The sequence below is a fragment of the Eschscholzia californica genome, unplaced genomic scaffold (assembly GCF_041429995.1).
Source record: "Eschscholzia californica isolate CP2 unplaced genomic scaffold, dmEscCali1.0.p SCAF_6, whole genome shotgun sequence".
Lineage (NCBI taxonomy): Eukaryota > Viridiplantae > Streptophyta > Magnoliopsida > Ranunculales > Papaveraceae > Eschscholzia > Eschscholzia californica.
In genome coordinates this window covers 22,713,887-22,736,306 of record NW_028238483.1, presented here as the reverse complement: position 1 = coordinate 22,736,306, position 22,420 = coordinate 22,713,887, and the positions used below count along the sequence as shown (strand labels likewise).

Below are 22,420 nucleotides of genomic sequence, written 5' to 3'. Positions count from 1 at the left end.
TACATGAACCGAAGATTAACCTCTCACGATGAAATTCTTTTTCTAAAAATTGTTCCTTTTCTTAATGTTACAAAGGTTCCTACTCAATTTCACCCATACTTATTGTTCCAAACGAAACCGTCGTGAAATTCTAGATTGAGGCTTTGAGATCCTGTTCATGTAGTTGAAAGTTATACCCTTATATTACCGCCCCGCCAATTCGTTTTTTTTTTCTTTTGAGAACATAGAAAAAAGGCTTTTAACAAAAAAAAGGAACAGAGAAAAAAGGAGTAGGTAAAAGAAAAACCAAAGAATAGAAAGAAAGGAGCTATGTCCCTTCTTCTTGGAAAGATAGTACCACATTGCCTAAGTTAAGCCGAGGAAACTGCTTTAAGTTAAAAGACGACACCTTAGGTAGTGTCCCTTCGGGGACATCTGATAAAATTGGAACGATACAGAGAAGATTAGCATGGCCCCTGCGCAAGGATGACACGCACAAATCGAGAAATGGTCCAAATTTTTTTTTCATTCATTTCTTCCTCCTTTAACCTCACAATTCTGATTTCAGTTTTTGCTAGACAATATGAAGTAGACTGTGAATCATTGACAACATAATTGAACACTTCTACTCAATTACAGTTGCTTTCATTTTCTGGTTATGAAAAGTTAGGGTTTATAATCCTCGGTGCCACGAGGCACGCCTCAAAGGGATTCGATCTGTTTCCGCCTCAATGCGTACAAAAACAAATTTTACGAAAATAGACTCAAGTTTATGTAACATTGAAATATATGATTATAGTGTTAAAGAAACAATGTCCAGTCAGATGGTAAAATAATCAAACTCCCACTTGTTTGAAGTTGTGTACTATTGGGTGATTTACAAAATCATACCCTGATCAACAGATGAGAAGCCAAAAGATCAATTTTGTTATCACAAGTCTGACTAAATGGTGCCATTTATCATTTTCTCTTCTGCTTTCATTGGTTTTTCATGAAATATATTTATTGCTCTAATCTTATCTTGTTCTGACTGATTCTATGAGTTTTTTATAACCTGATAAGGATGTACTCTACTGGAGCCGAGAGTCTATGTGTAATATCTGCAAAAATTGAACAAGCATGGGACCTGTCGTAGAACTCACATCGAGCAGCATATGTATTTCTCGATGTGTATCCTATCAGTTATTGCCATTAGAAGTAGTTTATTTTGAGATTAGGGTTGGTGCCTGCTCCTTTCCCTCTTCAGAGAAAATTCTGTCTGATACAAATTGGTGATGCAGTTTATCGAAAGAACGAAAGAAAGTCTCTCTCAAAAAATTTCCCAAAAATGGGAAGTTTATATTTGTTCATCTTTTAGTTTATGTTTTTTGGTTGCTGGGTGTGAGTTGTTTAATCAGTTTTTTGGAACAGGTATATTTAGTTGAGAGAGAAAGAGAGACTTCTTATTGTTTGAATCTGACTCGGCTCACTCGAATGAACCCAAAATAGCCATCCAGACGAGTCAGCAATCATGAGGTAGACAAAAACAACCATTCTGAAATCTAATGCACTTAAAGTCAGATATCAGATCTGACAAAAAAAGAATAACCACTACCTAACCGTATAGGATACGAGTAATTGAAACATATTCATTGATATACTTGAACCGTAAATTTACAAACCCAAAACAGTTTCTTTTTTGTAGAAACTAATGTCCATTCTCTTCGAATTTAAGCCTCCCTATTATCTCGAACACCCGGCACCAACTGCTAAGCTTCTGATTGCTACCTTCACGGCACCCACGGTGCCAAGTTGTCTCATTTCTGGCGACAATCCTTCCCTTCCTTCACTCCTTCGACCTTCTTCTATCTGAACACCTATGTAAAATGCAATCTGCATATATAACGAAGAAAAAGTTTATATAGACGAATAACAACATGAGAGAGTCATTGTCACAAGCAATGGTGCACGTGTTAAGAACAAAATCACGAGGATGTATGATTTCTTGGATGAATCTTAGAGTCGGAAATCTGCAGCTACCTCACTCTTCACTATCCAATCCCAGAAATATTCACACAGTTCTTGAACTTAAAGATATACTGAAGGATACAAGCTTCCAGGTTTTATTCTATTTTTATTGGGAGTCGGGCTGGGTGAGTATAAAAGAATGTTACTCTTCACATTCCTGAACAAGAATAAAGCTCCATGATTGATCATTGTTGGTGTGGGGACACATAAAAGCCTTAGCAAATATATACCAATCCAGGCTATCCCACCACTACTATATGAAAATCCTACTTTTTCGCTTCGAGTTTCGAAATCTTTATCCCTAATTCCCCCCTCCCCAGACAAGGTTCTAGAAGTTAAAACCATTAACTAGCTAAGTAGCTAATCTGCATGATATTTTAGGTATCTACGAAGAGTTCGAGCTCATTTGCCGAAATAGGGATACGACAAAGTATTTCAGTTAGCGAGAAAAGTAGCCTATGCATACCATACATGAACAGGCAGTTTTTTTAGGTAACATCGATTTTACCTCCGAAATAGGGTTTCAACAAAGTATCTCAATCGCTGAAAGTCTCTCAAAATAACCTTAGGGCCGGTTTAACATAAGATTGCTTTTCAACAAAAGAGCTAATGAGAATATATTTATCGGTTTACACTTACCCTGCCAGTGGAATTCCGGACAGATGATATATGAAGTAGATTCCAGAATGAGCTTCCATCCTTCCTGAAATTTAAGTAGACCTTAATAGTTAAGGCAAGTACAGGAGTCATATCCAATTGTATTCTACAAATATAGTATAGATAATGCACCTGTAATTTAATATACGAACTGAACAGGCCTTATCATGTTCAATGCTCTCCCTTATCTACAAAAGAAAATGAATAACAAGAAATATATTAATAAACCCGAGAAGAAAATATACTTCCGTCTAATTCAATTCTTCAAAAGACTGACAAAAATATCAAACAAGTAATTGGGTGTTACCTGGCAAATAGTCTTCGGGTCAGTATCGGGTCCATTCAAAAATCTACAATTGCGGCCTAACACTTCATGTCTGCTATAGCCTAGATAGAGAAATTTTTTTATTAAATTTTATGTATTGAGTGTTATGAAAGGATCTTGAGAACATAATAACAAACTAGATATAGCATGACGCACCTGTTAAGATTAGGAAAGCATCGCTTGCATAAACAATGGGCATGTCGGGTAGGTGAGGGTCGGTTCTGTAATCGAACACAAATATGTTATGAGTCGAGAGAGATTGAGATAACCTTATCTATGATTAAAAAACAAATAAAAACAAAACTGATATTACTCACAATACAAAGCTCTGTTTGATTCTACCGAGAGAAATATTTAAGGATGAACTAAGGGGGCCCATCATGGATGAGTTGCTGCATCTTTTCCCACAGACCAGTTTGCCTGTTAGCTCGCTATAATGTGTTAGTAGAGATATAATGCTGCCAATGGCTGAGGCAGCTTTTCGTTTCTCTGTGTCATTTGCTTCACATGTTTCTTCAGCCTCCAATACTATATGAATAAAATCATGACAAAAGCTAACTCAATTACGAGAATACGAAGTAAAATAGAATAGCTCTAAGTTCGAACCGATTCAAAACATCAAGAAACAACAACCCATGTGAATGATCAACAACGGAGTTATAATCAACCAAATTCTGCAGATATCGTATGGAGATTAGTGCAAACCTCGAAATATTAAGGGAAAATTGGTGAAAACTTCCTTGGTCAAAATTTCACTCATAAAAAAGATTCAACAATTCTTATTAGTTGCCAACTCCCTATGTAAGATTTGCATGAGTAAGATTTGCATGAGTAAGATTTGCACTTCGCACAAATTCAGACTTGGTTTGACGTTCACACAGGGAGCCCAAGCCTAAAAACAGATTGGACATGGCGCCCAAGCCTAAAACAATACTGGCATGTCTTTTTGACCATAACGGCATAACCAACACGAATTTTGGTCTTTGGCCTAACTTGCACATATAAGAATAAGGATTCTCCTAACACGTGCCTTGAGTCCTAACTATGGCTACTTTTAACAAGTAAAGGTTCATCTTCCATCACTGATTATATCAATTCAACTGTTTATCAGTTAAAATGGAAGAGTTTGTGTCTTAATATCTTCCCTTGGGCATTTTTAGGAAAAAGCCTACGAGTAATTCTCCAGAAAGGCGGACAAACATGGTATCTTCAAAGCTTTTCAAGGAAATATTCACAAATTATCCCACTGAATACCAACATATACCTAATTAATTTATCTATATAGATAAGGAATTCAAGAAAAAAAGGAGACACATGAGAATGAGAAACAAGACATTGGTTATCCGGTAAAGCTAATTACTAATAAGCACCACATTCGCCAATGCCATTGAAGCAATAAGAAGTCCTAGCAATAATAACACTGCTGAACTGCAATTTGATGATAATCATCGGCTAAAACAATCCAGGCAAAACATTCACAATTTCATAAAGTATGGGGTTTTCCAAATTAGTAATTATAAGGTATTGCACAATTATAAGAACTAAATCGAAAAACAAACCTCGATTATCAGAATCAACGAATGAGTCCAATGTCCTAGCGCGATTCAATTCTGCTACAGTATCACTACACACCTCCCTCCTACAAGACCCAAAAACAATTTCTTGCCATCTATTAGCATCTTCACTTCTTACTTTCCTTAAAATGGGTACTTGAACAGATATAAAATGAATAACTCTTCCATCTTCTTTACTAAAAACTGGACTCAAATGAAACAACATCCAAAATGGAGTCCCATCTTTCTTGTAATTTAACAAACTAATCTGAATTGACTTCTCTTCTCTAATTGCTTCTCGAATTTCCATAATCGATCTTCGATTAGTTCTAGGTCCTTGAAATATCCTTCCATTTCTACCTATAACTTCATTTTTCAAATAGCCAGACATTTCTAAGAACCCTTTACTAGCAAATACAATTGGGTGACCAGAAATACAAGGATCAGTTATTGTAAAATTATCAGGTAGTTCATCAAGAGCTTCATGTACCCAAGATGTGTAACGAGAATTAAATGACTGATCAATCAAACCTAATTGTGAATCCATATTTCTATGTTGTGTTAGTAGTCTTAAGAATCCTTATTCTTCTTGTTTCTATGTGTGTAGTTGAAACCCCAAATTCACCATCAGAAGTACCAAAATTTGATGAAATTCAGGTTACCCATGAACCTAATTTCTCTATAAACTCTGAAAATCGAAAAATAACGAAGAGAAATGAAGAAAAAACTCTATGTATTGTTGCTGATAAAGAGCAACCTCTCTTTGTGAGAGAAAGCTAGAAAGAGATGAAATTAATAGGGGAAAAACTGAAAATATCTAAATGGAATGGGTAATTTGATTGAATATAGAAAACCCACACATACCCATCAATCAATCGATCACTTCCGTGAATGAATCCAAGTTAGGCAGTTTAACCAAGAGAGAGAGAGAGAGAGAGAGAGAAAGGGATGTATATAGAGAGAGAGAGAAGAACAAAAGTCCAGTAACAATAAGTTAGTAATAATTAGAGCTTTAATATTTTTCTCCTCACTTTTGCAGATTCAGATTTTCTCTAAAAATCTAGTAGTAATTCATATTTAATGAAGAGAGAGAAAATCCATGGCATTAATAGTCACTATCACCATAGGATGGATGTCCTTTGAGATGAACTATACTAACTCGAGGACTAATATTGGAGGTATTTAGAATGATTGAGCAAATGTGAGGAGAAAAATATTAATTACGAAATATTATGAAGACGAGGGTGCCGAATAAAATATTTTCTTTCTCATGGGCTTATCTCCATCCACATCTAGTGAGTCATCATCTCCCTCTCATTCCCACAACTAGTGGGTTTCCCAAACTAACTTTGCTCCTATCCAGATTCTTATTTTGTTTGTGGTTACTAGCTATGACAATGCCATACTTTCAACAAAAAAAAAAACAATGACAATGCCATACATCACATTTTTCACTTTGACATGTCTAGATTTGTCTGAGTCATTAGGATGGATGGTAAATCATTGGATAGCAGTAGTTTATTTTACCTTTCGTCCGTCTGGCCTTCCACGTCATTATTGTTCTCTTCATGCAGATATAAGTTCAAAAGGGTCGAGCTCACCCTAAATGATCTCATTACTTTGAGTCTCTAGCTAGAGCATGACCTAGGTGATGAAGCTTTACCCAGATCCGCCTTACCTCTTGTTTCGAGGCACTGCAAGGCTCAAGGTGCCGAGCTGGCATCTTCAGACCTCTCGTTACTATTACTGTTACTATTCCCAGACCAAAACAGAATTGGTTCAAATTCACCTCTTTGTTTGCTTCAAGTGCGGCACAAAGATTCAAGGTGCTTAGGAAACTCATACTCACCTCCCATATCAGTGCTCAGGTGGCAAAGTCCCATCACATCCATTAATTCCCTGCTAGCTTCGACGAGAGTTTGTTTACATGTAACATTTGCCAATATGTTGACTTCTTCACTTGATCAAGGTCAACCAATATTTGACTCAACAAATATAATAACATATTACGGAGTATTATAATCATTTAATATCTATAATATTCTTTCATTACAGTTATTATGATATTGTTTTTAACATTGTTATTGTTATTAGTAGTATTATCATTAATATTATTATTTATATTATTATTAATAATAATATTCTTATTAATTTGATTATGATAATAATTATTAATTACTTTTGTTATCTCCCTTATTAAAATGTTCACAAGTGTATTCTACATTTTGGAAGACATCCTCTTTCCAAAAACTCTTCATTTTTACACTAAACTGTGAATTAATGTATATGAAACTAAAATAATTTGAAATGTTTGTGTCCCAAAATAATAACAAAGACTTTGGGAGACGAATAATAGGGACACTAGGAGACATGAAATATCTCAAGCGAATAACACATACATTGTGCGATATTTCAAGTGTCCCTTCAATAACACAGACATTGTGTTACGCGTTCCAAATGAAAAACAAAGACATTAAGAGAGACATGAAATGATGAATAACATAGACATTTGAACCGTCCCATCACATAACACAAACATTGGGGAATGGGGGACACATTCCAAATTTTTGTGGACATTTCCATATCCATCGATTTCCACAGCCACTACCCCTCCCTCTATTAGTTACTTGCTTTTTCTTTTCTCTTCTTGGTTAAGTACTTTTTTTTTTTTGTTAAGGGTTCTTGGTTAAGTACTTTAAGTTGCATACAAATGGTCCTGAAATGAATTATTAGACTATAATTCCAAAAGAAGTAGGAGAAATAAAATAGCTATAAAAGAAAGGATTTCAGTTGAGGAGAAATATCACAACCAACCATTGACTACTTCGACTAGATACGAAAATGCCGAAAGCACGTAATCTATTTAAAGAAGCCAAGCATGTAACGTTAACCAATGTCAAATTTAGGGTTCTCATGCCTCTCCATATCACTATCACCAAAGACTTCGGCTCTCTTTAGTTGTCCCTGTTAGCATTATCCCGGATCGTCTACAAACTAAACTCTAGGATTTGAAAGAGGGGGCATCTTCAAGCGCCCCCTTCACTTTACTATTGGCAGGGGCGGTCCAGGCCCAAAACCACCAAAGCGGTCGCTTTAGACCCCAACGTAATTAAGAGCCTCAAATTTTGAATTTTGTAAGATATTGTCGAAATAATAATTATATTTCAATAAAACTAAAACACGAATTAAGGTGTAGCTTAGTGGATAAGAGCATGGGTTTTGTATAAGAGGGCAGGGGTTCGATTCCTCTTCTAAGCTTCGATTCCTCTTCTAAGCATTATTAGAAATTTTATTTACTTTTCGACTTTGAACTATACTAGGGCCCCAAATTTTAGCTTCGTTGGGGCCTCCCAAATGCTTGGGCCGGCTCTGGCCATTGGGCCTGCTTCTCTCTTTGCGTCCCAAATATTTAGACAGTCCGGGGCACTAGGACTGGATTTAATCTAAGTCGGTCTTGAAGCACGGATAGACCTTACTTGAAGCCCGCGAAGAGCGCCAAGAGGGAATTGAGCGAAGGGCAAAAAGACGGGGCGCTTTCAGAGGCACCCTTTGTAAGATAAATAAGTCTTCAACAATTCTTTCTTTGCAAGTCCGTTTTCAAAGAGAGTGAAGTCCAGTGGACTCTAACATGATATCAGAGCCAATGTCTCAGGGACGGGTCAAGACTTAGTTATCTTACCAATGCGTAAAGGAAGGTAAGAATGGTTCGAGCCTTGACGTTGGAGGCAGAATTTGCGTTATCACACATCACCTGGGCATTAGAATTCACAAAGTAGCTCAGTCATGGGTGAAATCCTCTCTCATAGGCCAGTTTTGATGGCCTCTAGTAACCTCATTATCGGTTTCTTTATCTTTTCATGCAACTCTTTATACTTTTTCCTTCCATGGATAAGATCACAATGCCACTACTATTCGTGTGAGAAGCCGGACTCAATTAGATGATATGAGGGACTATTTGCTTTCCGTTGATCGAGTAAAGTTCCTAGTCCTCTTTAAAAACCATAATGAACTTAGCAACCCAAAAAGATGTATGCTGTAACTATGTCATACCAATAGGTTTTGTTTTGGAAGAAGGACGTCACAGGCTCATGAATTTGATGTGTATTGTTAAATGAAACTGTTTAATGTCATCCCTCCATATAGCACACACCGCCGCCTATCCTAAGTGGATAATAGGATAAGGGGGTATGGTGGGAGAGAGAAGAGAAGAGAGAAGTTTTAACAATCGTACAATGTGAGACTATATGACTTATTCTATTAGGGGAAATCATCCTTTCACACCATTTGTACGGTGAGAAAATAAAGTTTCACCCCTTTTCATCAAGGGGGGCGTGGTGCGCAGACTAGGATAAGTGTATGCCTATCAAGAGAGAGAGAGAGAGAGAGAGAGAGAGAGAGAGATGATCATTATACTATATACAAAGATTTACTATATTTAACAACAGTTACCTATATGTCTCAGATGTAACAGAGTGAAGGAACTCCCAAATTTATTTCTAAGGTGAAGTCTTACTATATTGATCTGGGAGTAGAATGCAAGGATGGTTACACTCTTATTATGCAGCTTTCCTGGTTAGTTGATCCTTGGATGTGCTCTCAAATATCTTATCAGCATTACCCACTTCAAACCCATCTCTCCTGTGTATCTCCTCAATCTGTTCAATTCAAACATAAGATCAACCAATTAAAGTTAATCTCAAATATATAACATAAAATATATATATATATATATATATATATATATATATATATATATATATATATATATATATATATATATAGAGAGAGAGAGAGAGAGAGACCTCATTGATAGGTATGTTTTTAAATTGAGGCAGCACGAGACGTTCTGCAAACTCGATGTATGAACGAGGAACAGACTCGGTTACTCCATCGGCAAAATCAAAAGTTGTTGAATCTGCAACTGTTGAACTTTGTAGCAGAAGACCATCAGGGCTCACTGTTTTGCATGACCATAAAATTATTCCTCAGATTGGATCTTAATAGCTAGTACCACCAGTTCCTATGTGAATAAAGTTCTTGATTTTCGGATAAACTATTAACTAATATAAACCCCACCATGGTAGTGGCGGGGATGTCTCCGGCCTCTCTCACCCCGAAAACTAGCTCAAGGATCCAGGGTTTTAACCATTTATTATCTGACAACAACCAATGTGTCAACACTTGGTTGCCCAAGTGGTGATAGTGTTGACATGAACTCCAAAACCCTGGAGGTCCCATGTTCGATTCTCAGAGGAGGTGGAATCTATGGTTATTGAATTTGGGTTATTAAAGATATAAATTATAATAAGTTTGTCGGTTTAACTTTGGCAGTTATCGTGCTTATCACGTCTTGACGATGTATCAATGCCTTGTAATGACTTACGTAGATCGTAGTCGACCTCTCTAAAAAAAACCAATGTGAGATTATCTCAACAATCTACTCTCACAAATCAAATTTTAACTTCGCTACACTATCGGGTTGAGACTTGTTATATTCTGGTCTTTGATAGTAGTGTTGGATGATTTGGACTCTCTATCTCAACCCCAAAACTTAGCTCTAAGAGACGTTATGAACTGAACACCTACCTCTTCCACAACCAATGTGGGATTATCTCAACAGATAGAAGATATGAAGACATCGACTGAAAGAGAGGGATGGGAAATCACCTTTTAGAACACCGCCTTCTGAATTCAATTTGAACCCGTTCTCTTCAATGAATGTATTAAGGTTCTTGACATCTCTCGACTTTGATTTTAACCGATGCGTTGAAATAGTGACGTGGTTCAACGCATAGCCATTAACAAGAGTCCAGGCGGCATATTCACTTTCTCTGAGAAACCACAAACCGCAGAGTACAAATTAAAATTGGTATAATCACACAAGCAAAGGTTTAGGAAAATCTGTAAACATGAGAAGTAAATGGAAATCAGAGCTGCATGTTTATTTCCATTACATAAGCTGAATAGTAATACCTAGCCAGTTCTTGAAACTCGGAATACAAGGGTTTTTCCCATGTTAAAGATCCCAATGAACTTGCAAGAGCTGCATGTTTGTTTCCATTACCTGACTGTTTAGTATATTTTCGAATAATTTCCTGCATATATGAAGCAATACCCACTGTTCATAAAGTATGAAAGCAAAAGCTAAAATTTCAAGTACTAAATCGAATACTAACTAATAGAAACACTATGACTAACAAAAGTTATACGACTAAGAACGAAGAAGAAACATTCAAGTTTCAAACACCAGGGGGACGATGAGATAGTCAGTGTCGCACATGTCTCTGAATTGTGATGTTGTCGGTTCGAAACTCAAGAACTCCTAGTGGCACTTCCATCAAGCATTTAGCTGAAATGCAAGTGTTAGACCAGGGAGTGATCTAGTCTGGACCTCCCCTACACCTAATTCCCATATTTACATTTGCGTACATTTGATCTCAAAAGTTTTTTGGAGTTCATCTTGTTTGATACATTAAGTACCACAAAATTGACCGAATGCTCCTTGAATTGGGGAGCTTGACGATATCTTATAATCTTGCATTCAAGCCATTACTCTTTGAAGAATAGTCCGACATGGACAAACGAAAGTCGCATGACCAAGAATATAATGTCTAGTCTAGAGCCTCTCAAATGGTTTTGAGTTGGAAGTCGAAAAACGTACTACAGTATCGAGGCTAGACCCACATGCCATAGGTCCAATAGCAACATATGTTCCACGTCACCAAACAAAAGGAGACATGTTGGGCTCAAAAAAAGCCACACACAGGGAGCTGTAATAGAACAGTCCCACATCGACAAAGGGGAAGTCTCGTGACTATAAATATAATATCTAGGACTTCTTCTTCGTTGATAACTAACCCTAAATCCGAATGAAATGAATTCTTTGCATACAATCAATCTACTACTTCCAGTTTAAGAATTCTCATAAGAACTCACCTGAGCTCGAGTACTCGTCTCATCAACAAGAAGCTCAGATATGAAAATTCTTGGCAAAGGACCATTAACACCACTCCCACTAACTGACTGAGTTTGATTAGGAGGAGGAGCAAACCACAGTGCTTTCAATTTTTTAGCAGGAAATCTCAATTCTCCCATGGATGAAAACCCATAATCCAAGAAAACTTTAGCCATTGATTCAATTCCATAACCATCTACCTAATAATATAGTTAAATAAAACAAAGGGTAAATCAAAGAGGAAACAAAATTGAAATCAAAATATTAAAAATTTATAATTCACAATTTGGAGAGAAAACTAACAATACCCCAAATGTTCTAAAAGCAAGATGATCATAACAAATCCGATCTTCATTAGCCGAACGAACAAGATTTAAGATGGAATTTGCAGTTGGATTTCTACTTAAATAAACCTTTTCCATATTAGCTAGAACATTCCTAAAGAATGATTCAGAAACCTGCAACAATCAAGTATTTTTTATTACCCTAACAAGATTAAAATGAACAAATTAATCAAAAATCAAGTTTAATAATCAAATTGTAGAAATGGGTAGAGGATCAAAATCTGAGATTATGGAAGAGACAGAGAGAGATGAAACCTGAGGAGGGGAAGAGTTATGAAGTTGATCCATTTTAGATGAAGAAACAGTAGAAAGATGACGATTTATGGAGTAATTTTTAGTGATGGGGTTACAGAGAAGAGATCTTTGGTTGAAAGAAATGAAATTTGTGGGATGAAATTTGAGGTGAGGTTGAGAAAAAGAAGAGGTGAGACTACAATAATGAGGAGATGTAGTTTTGAGTTTCAACATTACTGATAGCTTTGTAATCTCAATGGATCAACTCTAGTGTCTCTCTCTCTCTCTCTCTCTCGATCTCGATCTAGACATATATATATATATAGAGATGTTCCAATTTTTCGTCTCTCTTCTCATGCCCTGGTCTCTTTTATTTGAAGTAATAAATACCACAACCGTGTTTAAGTTAAATTATGGCTACGGCTTTGGGAAAAGTTAAATAGTTTCTGCGGTCTAAAATTTTAAAGAGAATATGTAGAATTTTAGAAATTTTTCGGAGAAATAAATTTTAAGGGAAAATAAAAAAAAGCACTCCACCCCACCTCACTCTCTTTCCACCTCACCTCTCTCTCTCCACCTCACCTCTCTCTTCACCTGTTGAAGAACATACCAGATCTTTGTTGAAGAACAGACGGGAACTCCGGAACTGGTCTGTTCTTCAACAGACCGGAACTCCGGAGAAGGGAAACCCCTTCGCCGGAGTTTCTAGAGAGAGAGAGAGAGAGAGAGAGGGAGTGAATTTTTTTTTTTCATGGTCGTCGGCCGGAAAATTTTCCGCTTGGCGACTTGTCGGAGAAGACAGAGAGAATGGTAGGGAGAAAGAGAGAGAGGTGAGGTGGAGAGAGAGATGTGAGGTGGCGAGAGAGAGAGAGCTGAGGTGGAGAAGCTATTTTACTTTCCCCCTAAATAAAATTGTCAAACAAAATTGACCAATTTTTGACCAAGTCTTCACACCTCGGAAACTATTTAGCTTTCCCCAAAGTGCTGACCTAAATTATTAACCAAGGAGAGAATTGTCCCTCACAATCTCCCAAAAAAGAAAAATGTTATACTGGTAAGAACCAGTCATTCGGACTGCTAATGATACTGTCCGCTTTGACACACCTGGACCTCACGGTTTTAAAAGGTCTTACTAGGGAAGAGTGTTTAACATCTTAAGAGGAGCACCACACTCCATCTCACCACCAATGTGAGATTGTTGCCCCAACAAAAAGAGAATTGTGCTTCTTATACCTCCAGCTTTCTCTCTTAGTTTTTCAAAGATGTATCTCTAATTTTCCAAAGATGTAGATGTGGTGTCACATGTCTCTTCTAAAATGTGAAAGAGTGGTTTCTAATGGGATCTTATGTAACTTTTTATTGTTGCAATGAGTATGTAACTTTCTTTCCTTATAGGATTCTGATATTCGTATACTTTTTTATAAAAACATTTTCCATAAATAGGATTTCAATCTTTAACATTTTAGATAATTTTGATTATATCAACGAGGTTACATAACTAAACAATAACCACAACAGGATGAAATTGTTGAACTTGTGTCTTGAGACTTGGACATTGTCGAAATTAGAAAAGATAAGGATGTGATGAAATTATTACTTGGCTGAGGAGATTTGGATGAACTTTTTTTTAATGAGGAGATTTGGATGAAGTTTTTTTTAGTAAACAATTACACCAGATAATGCTTTTTGGAGAAATAGAGAACCATTTGGTTATATTTTCTTATGAAAACCGTACTGATGCCAAATGTACTGAAAAAATCAACTCAAGTGTGTCGCGTTTTCTAATGAGAACCATTTGGGGTCTTGAGAAACATCTATCACAAGAAGACTCAAAATTATGGAGCTTGGTTACTTCCTAATCCATGACAAAATAAGGAACTATGAAAATGATATGGAAGAACATATGAAAGTAAAGGAGCCATTGTAAAAGAGCAGGCCAGAGTTAGTTAAGGACCCAACCCAATAACTACTAACAACCAAAACAAACTATGTCCAAAAAACACACCTACTTAACTTTGCAGAATCTGTCTTTCCTACATTATTTGTTTGTTTTTCAGCAATTTCACCATAACTACCAACACTACCACCACCCTCGGAACACTTTTTCTCACTCAAGACACGATTAACTAGGATACTACTACTTCCTATCTAGGGCTTGAGAGCCAAAGCAAGCCCAACTTTTGCGCTCTTCTCAATGGCTTTAGTATCGACCTCTCCAGAGATTGTGAAAAGGGACTTGGGCCTCCATTCATGTTGGATAAGAGCACTCGCCTTTCCGAAGTTGTTCAAACGGGCCTTCACCGTGGTTAGAGGGTCCAATGCGTGTTGTGTGCCAATGGTGAGTGTGTTTTCATTGCTAGAGAAGCTATGGGTCAACTCCGCACCGACAGCAGTGTTGGTCAGTGGGCTTACTATGTGGTAGTAGGAAGCATTCAAAGTATCACCTTTATCGTTCCTGCATCATAAACAGATAATATCAAGTCAAACAAGGCAAATGTAATATATAAAGGTAATCAATCTCACATTAAATTGTGCATTTCATAATTTTAGGTTCCCTATACGTTTCTGTCCAATATATATATATCATGTTTTTATCAAGAACAATCCTAGAAGAAATTAAGTCAAATGCCAAAGGGATTGAGGGATATGCTTAGGGTAGAAAGGCAATATTTAGTTGACATAATTTTTGTAGGCAGTACATACTATGATGATATAACATATAATCTAAACACCTAATGGTCGACATCAGAAACGTAGAAATTACATCATTATAAGACCTGTAAGCTAATTGAAGATTGTTCCGTTTGCAGGCATGGACATTTGAGATTCCCTTAAACAAAGAAGAAATGGCGGTGTTTTTTTGTGAAAAGATAATACTCACAAAGTCAAGGAGGCAATGAGATCAGAGTGGGTGAAACTCAAACCAGCATTGTACTTGGTGAAGTTCCCAGAGGCAGTGTCAAAGGCGACATCAGTTCCAAGGGCACAAAGGTTGCTTCCAAATACACCAGAAAAGTTAACAACTGGGTTTGCTGTCAACCCGATGCTACTGCTGATTCCTGCATATTCGTGCTGATACTGGAGCTCCACCTGTTACCACTTAACCCACGTTATAAATACAGCACATAAACTTCATTACTATACTTTATGTACAATCGAACTAGACGACAACGCCACATCATGAATATCTAGGAGCTTAGAGACTACGATAATATATATGATCTAATCATAGATGACAATAATTACTTTAAGCACTCAAATTTAAATTGGTCAATAGGTATGACATAAGATAATGTAGCATAATCTATATAGGTAGAGAAATGGTACCACGAAAGATGAAAATACTCCTGAAGTATAACATTTTCATGGAAAGCCTTCGTTTTGAACTTAAGAAATAGGTAGGAAGATATAAGAATTACTTACCCTGCCAGACCTCTGATCAGGAACAATGAAGCTAAAAATTGTTTTGATTCCAGGCGCAGGTTCGTCGACAGTAATGGTTGTAAAGAGCTGGCAAAATATGTACGGCAATCAATTAATTTCATAGAACTGTAAAATAAATAAATGTTAAACAAAGAGAACACACCATTGTGCACATTATCTGGTTGGAGACTAATAAGTATGGGAAAATTAAGTATCTTAATGCAGCAAGGAAGTAACTAAGTAAACCCTTTCTCTGCTACTGCTGCATTCATTCTCTTTTTTGTATACGAATAGATTGTAGTATTATACAATGATTTCCAATATCAAAGGGCTACAGCTTAAAAAGATCCAACTATGATCTATTTGAGAAAAAGCTAAGTTAGAGAAATATCAAATTATACTTCGAAATCAAATCTACTGACTACTCGAATCTCCAAATCCAGTAGTAGTTAAGTGGGTCATAGGCAGCAAAATTATATTCCAGCCGATACAAGTACTGAAGCTACTAAGAATCGAAGACAAAGAATAAGATGCCTTACTCTAGAGTTTGTGTCGACTTTGACATCGGTAGTAATGTTCTTCTGTTTCAGCTGGGTGTTGACGTCTGCCAAGAAAAGCTCACCTTTCTTTGTTCCAGATGAAGTAATCGCCTTCATGATCAAATAAAGGTGGTGAGAATTCAGAGAAACGAAAACGAGAAAATATCTAACAGAAATTCATCAAACAAGCAGAATATATAAAGATGAACACTCGAAAACCAATTAGATATTAGCTATAAAAACAGGTATAGAGAAAAACTTCATGCAAATAAAAGATTCATATAGGATCCAATCTTCAAATATTAGAATTAAATGAACTTTAAAAAACCATTTCATCAGAAACTTAGCAGAACTGTTTATTATTAAAACCTATAAAAACCCCACTCATCCAAATTCCACACAGATGAAAAACTTGTACTTAGGAATATCCACAAAACAATAATCACAGATTGATGAAAAAAAATAGACTTACAAAACAATGATTAACAATCATCAGCAATTACTAAACCACTAATAGAAACCCTAGGTTTTCAGTAAGATAGAGGTAAATACTTACAACTCCAGAAGAAGTATAGGTAGTTAGGGTAAATTTGTGGTCACTTTGGTAATCCCGGTAAAGAAGATCTAACAAAAAAAAAATCAAAAAAGAAAACAAGAATCAGTAAGATAAAACAAGAAAAATGAAACTAAAAGATGAAGAAATGAGAAGAGAAGAAGAAGATCAAAATCACCTCTAGCTTTCTTTCCAATATCAGTGTAGAGACCTGGACCTTTCACCATTTTTTCCGATTAAAGAGAATCTAAACACTAATAGTAAGTAGAGAGAGAGAGAGATGGAGAGAGGGATAATTATAGGTTGGAGAAGATGAGAGATGCTTGGAGAAGGGGAAATGAAGAAGAAAAAAAAACCCTAATTTATGGGATCATAAATGTGGGTTCACTGCCGTTAGATTGAAAAGGATTCGATATTGGGGCCGTTTGTTTATCGTTTCGAGGTATTGTGATAAATAGCACTTGGACAGGAGTGAGAAACGTGGTTACTCTTTTTGTTGCATTTCTTTTGACTATTTCAAAGACCATTGGGCCGAAGACTGTCTTTTTCGACTCTCCTGGACGGTTTGTTCAGGCGGGTCAACGGTTTGCAAGTTCGGGTTAAAGGGTTGACGTATATTGGGTTAATCCTGTCTGGCCCCAAATTTATGTCTATTTCGTCATTTTGTGTCCGTGAAATGTTTGACGATCCGTCATTTTTTTTTTTAAGCCAACGGAAACATTTCCATTAATAAGTGATAAAATCACAATGTGACATGGACGATAATTCTTGTTTCTCTCCTCTGAAAATTTTATGAGAATTACATACCTTTAAATGTAAAGTGCCTCATGAAGGAAAAGAAATTGGACTACACACAGACCCTAAAAGGTCGACAAAAAGATCCTAAAGATCGTGAAAAGAGACCCTAAAGGTCGGACAAAATAACTGGATAAAAACTAAAAGAAACCACCGCCGTCGTCACCGAAAAACCATTGTTGTCACCGGAAAATCACATCTGTCGCCGGAAAACCGCCTTCGTCGCTAGAAAACCACCTCCGTCACCGGAAACCGCCGCCACCATAGAAATCCGCGGACACTGCTAGAAACCATTGTCCCGACTAAAACATACGTCCGCCACCATAGAAACCCTATCATCATTAACTTCGACGTCCTCATCAATTTCACACATCAGTTTTACAAATTCAAAGTATGAAGATGATCCTCCCCGAACAAATCTCACAGACTAAAAATGAATCGATCATCTTTTCCTCTTTTGGATCGTAATATGTAGAATCAATGAGAAACAGTTTCCTCCAAACGAAATTCAATAGAAGGACGGATGAGAATAAAGATCTTGACAGTTTCGTAACAGATAGAAATAGAAAAGGGTTAGGTTTTAATGGCATGAAATTTCAGTTGATAAAAGTTTTATCTATCTTCTTCTTCTTCTTCTTCTTCTCCTTCTTCATCTTCTTCTTCTTTCTCTCTCTTCTTTTTGTTCTTCTTCAACAATGGATCGGCAGGTGAGAAACAACATACTCTAGAGATTATTAATAGAGGAAAACTAATTACAAAGGAAAGAGGAAAAGGGATCCGGCGAAGGGAAGACCCTTATGGACCAAACAAAATTTCCTCTTTTTCGAACTAACCGTAATACATTTAGAAAATTGTTTTTTCTTTTGTTCTTTTAGCCACACCATCTCTACCCCATTCACTTCACTTTCATTCCTTACTTTATTAAGATTATGGCCAACAACTTTCTCTGATTTTGACCCGCCTCTCGTCCTGTCACTCTTTTTCCCCATCTCTTCTCTCTCAGTCTGGCGAAGGGGAAGAAAACCCCTTTCGCTGAAATTTCGTTTGGTGAAGGTCTAGTTTTACTAGACGAGAAAGGTATGGTAAAACCAAATCATTGTCTTGATCGAGAACTTCTAGATCCAGACATAGGATACAGATTAACCCTTCGTCTGGAGTCGTTTAGTTATACCATACGAAATCCTGGCGAAGGGTCCTCCCTCCCTTCGTCAAACAGAGATTAGAGGGAAGAGGTAGATTGAAGAGAGAAAAAAAAGTTATTGGTGGTGACGGGAATGCAGAGGAAGAAGTAGAAGATATTTTTTTTTTTTTTTTGAAAGTTGTCGGAGAAGAATGTCAGATGATAATCTTAGTAAATGTGAAAAGGTGAGGTAAAGAGACGAAAAGATGAAGTGGAGGAGTGAGAGGGAGATAACGATGATGTAGATAAAAAAGAGAAAACATTATTTACAGAACAATAAAGGTAATTTCAGGGAAAAAAACAAGAAAGTATCCCCCTTGATGATCCAAAAAAAGGTTAGCAGTTGACTGAGGTCAATAAGCCAAAAAAATACCAGAATTTCAACGAGTCAACCCGTATCGAGGTGACATGGAGGTTGAATTCGAAAAAGGTTTGCCACTCAAGTCCAGAACTGGGAGTCGGTACGATTTTCTTGGGCGCCTTAAACTCTGTCCTACCTCAAATACAACCAAGTTTGTCATGGGATTTAAGAGAAGACTAGGGGGTCCACGTAAGTGGGCACTATACCTCAATCCCGAACATGGGTAGAAGCGTGTCTAATGCTTTTCTCAAAGACTGTTTTTTTACATAAAATGTTTTTCTTTTAAATAACTACGTTTATTTTGTAATAAACCGTTTACTCAGAAAGCGCTCTTTTCCGAAATTGTATTTCCAGAAGCCTGTTTTTTCAGAAACTATTTTTTTTTCCAGAAATCGTTATTCTCACATTCAGTTTTTTATCAGAAATCACTTTTTTTAGGAACGTGAAAACATATTTTAATAAATTCTAAAAAAGAAAAACAGTTTTATGGAAAAAAACACATTTTTTAAAACGATTTTCGAAACAAAAAGTGCACGGCCTTTGAGGAAAAACGGTTTTTTGGAAAAAAAAAAAAAAGCAATTTTGAATAAAAAGGTTTTTGGATTTTTTTTTTTTTTTGAAAAAATGGTTTCTGAAAAAGAAAATTTTATAGGGACATAGATCATTGGTCTACGAGTGTAGTTTCTATGGATCAGTGCAGTCCAAAACATGAGTTGCCTTTCTCGGCACAAGTAGCGATAGTTCTCTGGTATATATGGAAGAATAGGTGTGACAAGGTTTTAAAGAATCAGGAGGTATCTTCATAGGCTCAGAGATATCATCATTCAGTTTATCCAGCTACTTACACAAAAGCTCCATATTTCATCTACTCCTACTGACCAGGCTCAACATACTTAAGAAAGACCTCCTCCTATGTTTTTGAAAATAAATTTTGATGTTTTTTTTAAGACAATTAAGGAGGTATTTGCTATAGCTTTTGTAGTTCATGACAATACAGGTGAATGCATTGCAGGCAAATCAATCTTACCCTTCACTCGATCCGTGGATGCAGGAGAGGCTTTGGCGGTTGTTACTGCAGTTCTTTGGGCCAAAGCTAATGGAATACGAAGGATTATCGTGGAAGACGATTCACAGAGAGTGATAGATCAACTAAACAAGAAGCAGTCGGAAGCGCATAGGACATCTATACATGGCATTAACAAAATCCTATATCACTACGCAGTCTACTCTTCTTTTGAAAGTATTTCATTTAGATTTGTGCATAGATCAGCCAATGTTACCGCTGATACTCTAGCCAAGTCTTCTAGACAATTAGGTCAGTCTTGTGTTTGGCAAACTATGATGCCTCTTTCTTGGCAAAACTGTAATGGAGTTAAGCTCCTCTTTGATATGAATAAATAAAGAAGTTAGGGTCAAAAAAAAAATTCATTAGTCCAAACACACCTAATATTTTTTGACAATTTTTTTTTGTTGAACAATATTTTTTGACTTGACAGTGGAGAATTTTGGTGTTTGGGTATGTAAACTTGGGGTGCATATGATTGCTGACAACTTTCAACAAAAAAAAAAAAAAATATGATTGCTGACAATCACTAGTAAGTTGGTCTAATACTACTGTTGTTATAAATTATCACCATCTTATTTATTAGAGCGCCTATTTTACATATTAATGTAAGTCCAACAATTTTGTACATATATCTTAATGTTCATGTAATGTTAGGAAACAACTCTTTCACAGACTTCTAAAATCCTCTCACAACAATCACAGGTCAATTTCAACCCTAACCTCTAGCTCTATTACCTATTGTGAGAGATCTGTATGTATACACGCCTACTTGTCTGTACAAGTAGAATTTATTGCTATATCACTGGCTGCCCGATCCAAGTTTATGTGACAAGTACAATCCAAATGAGAGAGCCATTACAACTGATGAAACAAAAACCACCTTGTTCTTGCTAACATTCTCCATCCCAGTTTCCATGAAAACATCAAAAAACTTTTTCTCTTTATCTTTGCTTAAATTTTCCTTTTTCATCGCGTCAATCTTCTCAGTTTCTTCATCCGGATCATTGTTTTCCTTGGTTTCATTTGTGTTATTTTTTGGTATGATTATGAAGAGAACTCCTCCATCTAATTTAGCACTAATCTTGTTAGTATCTGAATCATCTGGAACTCTGAAAACTTCCTTGAAACGGCTATACTTGTTCTTGCTCACTAGCTTTTCTCCACTGGTTATCACTCTCCTCAAGTTATCAACTTCCACCATTATCTCCTCCTTCTTGAAACCTTAAAAGAGAAAGAAAATTTACATATTTTGGGAAGTCTAGGTATGTTTATGATTTGTATCAGAATGATTTCAAGGTTTATGTCGTCCGAATAGTCCCACGTGGAAAAAGAACGATCCGGTAACTAAGAATGTTCATAATGTCTAAGTTTTGTCTACTTATTGCCCGTTGGTTTTGAGTTGACAGGGACTTGGGAAAAAATGAGTTGATAGAATAACTTCTTGATAAAGAAAGAGAAACTAGAGAGAGAGAGAGAGAGAGAGAGAGAGAGAGAGAGAGAGAGAGAGAGAGAGAGAGAGAGAGAGAGAGAGAGAGAGAGAGAGAGAGAGAGAGAGAGAGAAATTTAAAAGTTACAACTTACCAGGTAGATCAATGAGAAGCAGGTGACAATTTGAATCATGGGTCCAGTCAGAAGATGGTTGAAAATCTTCATATATCATCTGGTTAGAACTAGGATTGCTTTTTTCTGCAATTTCTCTTCTTCTAATTAAATTTTCCATTATCTTGACAATACACCTCTCTCTCTCTCTCTATTTATCTTTGATTGGGTTTGAGTTTGATTTGGTAATGGTAGGGAAAGAAAAACAAGGAATAGTTTTTATAACATGTAAAAAGTTGGTCAGATGTTAGCTTTAACATTCAAACAAATTTCAATAACTTTCCTTGTGAAATCATGCATTCTTCTTATTCCAAACACATTTTTCATTAATATATAGTAGATGTTAGAGAGAGAGAGAAGTTGGATTCTTTTCTTCTGTGAGGTTTTTGATGGTCGGCCCTCTTTCTTTCACAAGGGTTTATAGGTTCATTAGGGTGTTTTTTAAATGTATTCACACTATTTAGATTACAATCATTTAGGAGCTCAGCTAATCTCATCCTATGGAAAGGATTCTATTTGAATGTTAAAGCTAACATTGGACCAACTTCTTCCGTTAATGGACTTGGCTTGGCTGGCCCATACTTTATATGGCCGGCCATGTCATGGCCGTCCTCATCCTTGGGTCGGGTCTAAAGCCCTACCTGGTATTGATCTGGGCATTTGCCCAGTCCATGAGTCTGTTTTTTTATTCTAGATATTCTGGGCATATCTATGGATCCAATCCATACCTCTGTATCCCTAATCGCTCTAGTCATGTCTTCCGATTAAATTGTTATTTTGTGGTGTAATCTGTTGTAAGATCCAATCGAAGTTAGTCGCGAATCGTTCGAGTGATTCATAGATCGTAATT

At 36.5% G+C, this 22,420-nt stretch overlaps 5 protein-coding genes and 1 non-coding gene across 7 annotated transcripts; 2 read left to right on the top strand and 4 right to left on the bottom strand.

Moving 5' to 3' along the window:
• Positions 1 to 398: 398 nt before the first annotated feature.
• On the top strand, positions 399 to 501 carry LOC147532550 (U6 spliceosomal RNA). The gene has a single exon (XR_015228838.1). It is a non-coding gene; the product is annotated as a U6 spliceosomal RNA (small nuclear RNA).
• A 1,089-nt stretch (positions 502 to 1,590) lies between these two features.
• LOC147532549 (protein TWIN LOV 1-like) lies at positions 1,591 to 6,420 on the bottom strand. The gene is made up of 8 exons (XM_086645315.1): positions 6,311 to 6,420; positions 4,528 to 6,244; positions 3,286 to 3,496; positions 3,125 to 3,189; positions 2,951 to 3,030; positions 2,776 to 2,831; positions 2,626 to 2,689; positions 1,591 to 1,851 (listed from the first exon to the last, which is right to left on the bottom strand). Exons 2-8 carry the CDS (start codon positions 5,066 to 5,068, stop codon positions 1,702 to 1,704), a joined length of 1,167 nt encoding a protein of 388 aa, XP_086501441.1. The 5' UTR covers positions 5,069 to 6,244; positions 6,311 to 6,420; the 3' UTR covers positions 1,591 to 1,701.
• Positions 6,421 to 8,922: 2,502 nt separating this feature from the next.
• LOC147532548 (plant/protein) lies at positions 8,923 to 12,458 on the bottom strand. 2 transcript variants are annotated; one of them, XR_015227202.1, is made up of 7 exons: positions 12,076 to 12,436; positions 11,785 to 11,934; positions 11,458 to 11,676; positions 10,495 to 10,616; positions 9,921 to 10,352; positions 9,324 to 9,677; positions 8,923 to 9,176 (listed from the first exon to the last, which is right to left on the bottom strand). XR_015227202.1 is itself a non-coding variant. In XM_086645314.1 (7 exons), exons 1-7 carry the CDS (start codon positions 12,286 to 12,288, stop codon positions 9,078 to 9,080), a joined length of 1,122 nt encoding a protein of 373 aa, XP_086501440.1. In that variant the 5' UTR covers positions 12,289 to 12,458; the 3' UTR covers positions 8,923 to 9,077. The 2 variants fall into 2 exon arrangements, 1 of the variants encoding a protein (XP_086501440.1); XM_086645314.1 differs by having other exon boundaries at positions 9,324 to 9,478; positions 10,189 to 10,352; positions 12,076 to 12,458.
• A 1,500-nt stretch (positions 12,459 to 13,958) lies between these two features.
• LOC147532547 (mitochondrial outer membrane protein porin of 36 kDa) lies at positions 13,959 to 17,087 on the bottom strand. Its single transcript, XM_086647222.1, has 6 exons — positions 16,748 to 17,087; positions 16,573 to 16,640; positions 16,017 to 16,127; positions 15,478 to 15,564; positions 14,936 to 15,144; positions 13,959 to 14,509 (listed from the first exon to the last, which is right to left on the bottom strand). The coding sequence occupies exons 1-6, from the start codon at positions 16,794 to 16,796 to the stop codon at positions 14,203 to 14,205; spliced, it is 831 nt and encodes a 276-aa protein (XP_086503348.1). The 5' UTR covers positions 16,797 to 17,087; the 3' UTR covers positions 13,959 to 14,202.
• Positions 17,088 to 19,591: 2,504 nt separating this feature from the next.
• Positions 19,592 to 20,306, top strand: LOC147532546 (uncharacterized). Its single transcript, XM_086649968.1, has 2 exons — positions 19,592 to 19,699; positions 19,854 to 20,306. Exons 1-2 carry the CDS (start codon positions 19,592 to 19,594, stop codon positions 20,304 to 20,306), a joined length of 561 nt encoding a protein of 186 aa, XP_086506094.1.
• A 414-nt stretch (positions 20,307 to 20,720) lies between these two features.
• Positions 20,721 to 21,758, bottom strand: LOC147532545 (uncharacterized). Its single transcript, XM_086645147.1, has 2 exons — positions 21,553 to 21,758; positions 20,721 to 21,192 (listed from the first exon to the last, which is right to left on the bottom strand). Exons 1-2 carry the CDS (start codon positions 21,689 to 21,691, stop codon positions 20,771 to 20,773), a joined length of 561 nt encoding a protein of 186 aa, XP_086501273.1. The 5' UTR covers positions 21,692 to 21,758; the 3' UTR covers positions 20,721 to 20,770.
• Positions 21,759 to 22,420: the final 662 nt, after the last annotated feature.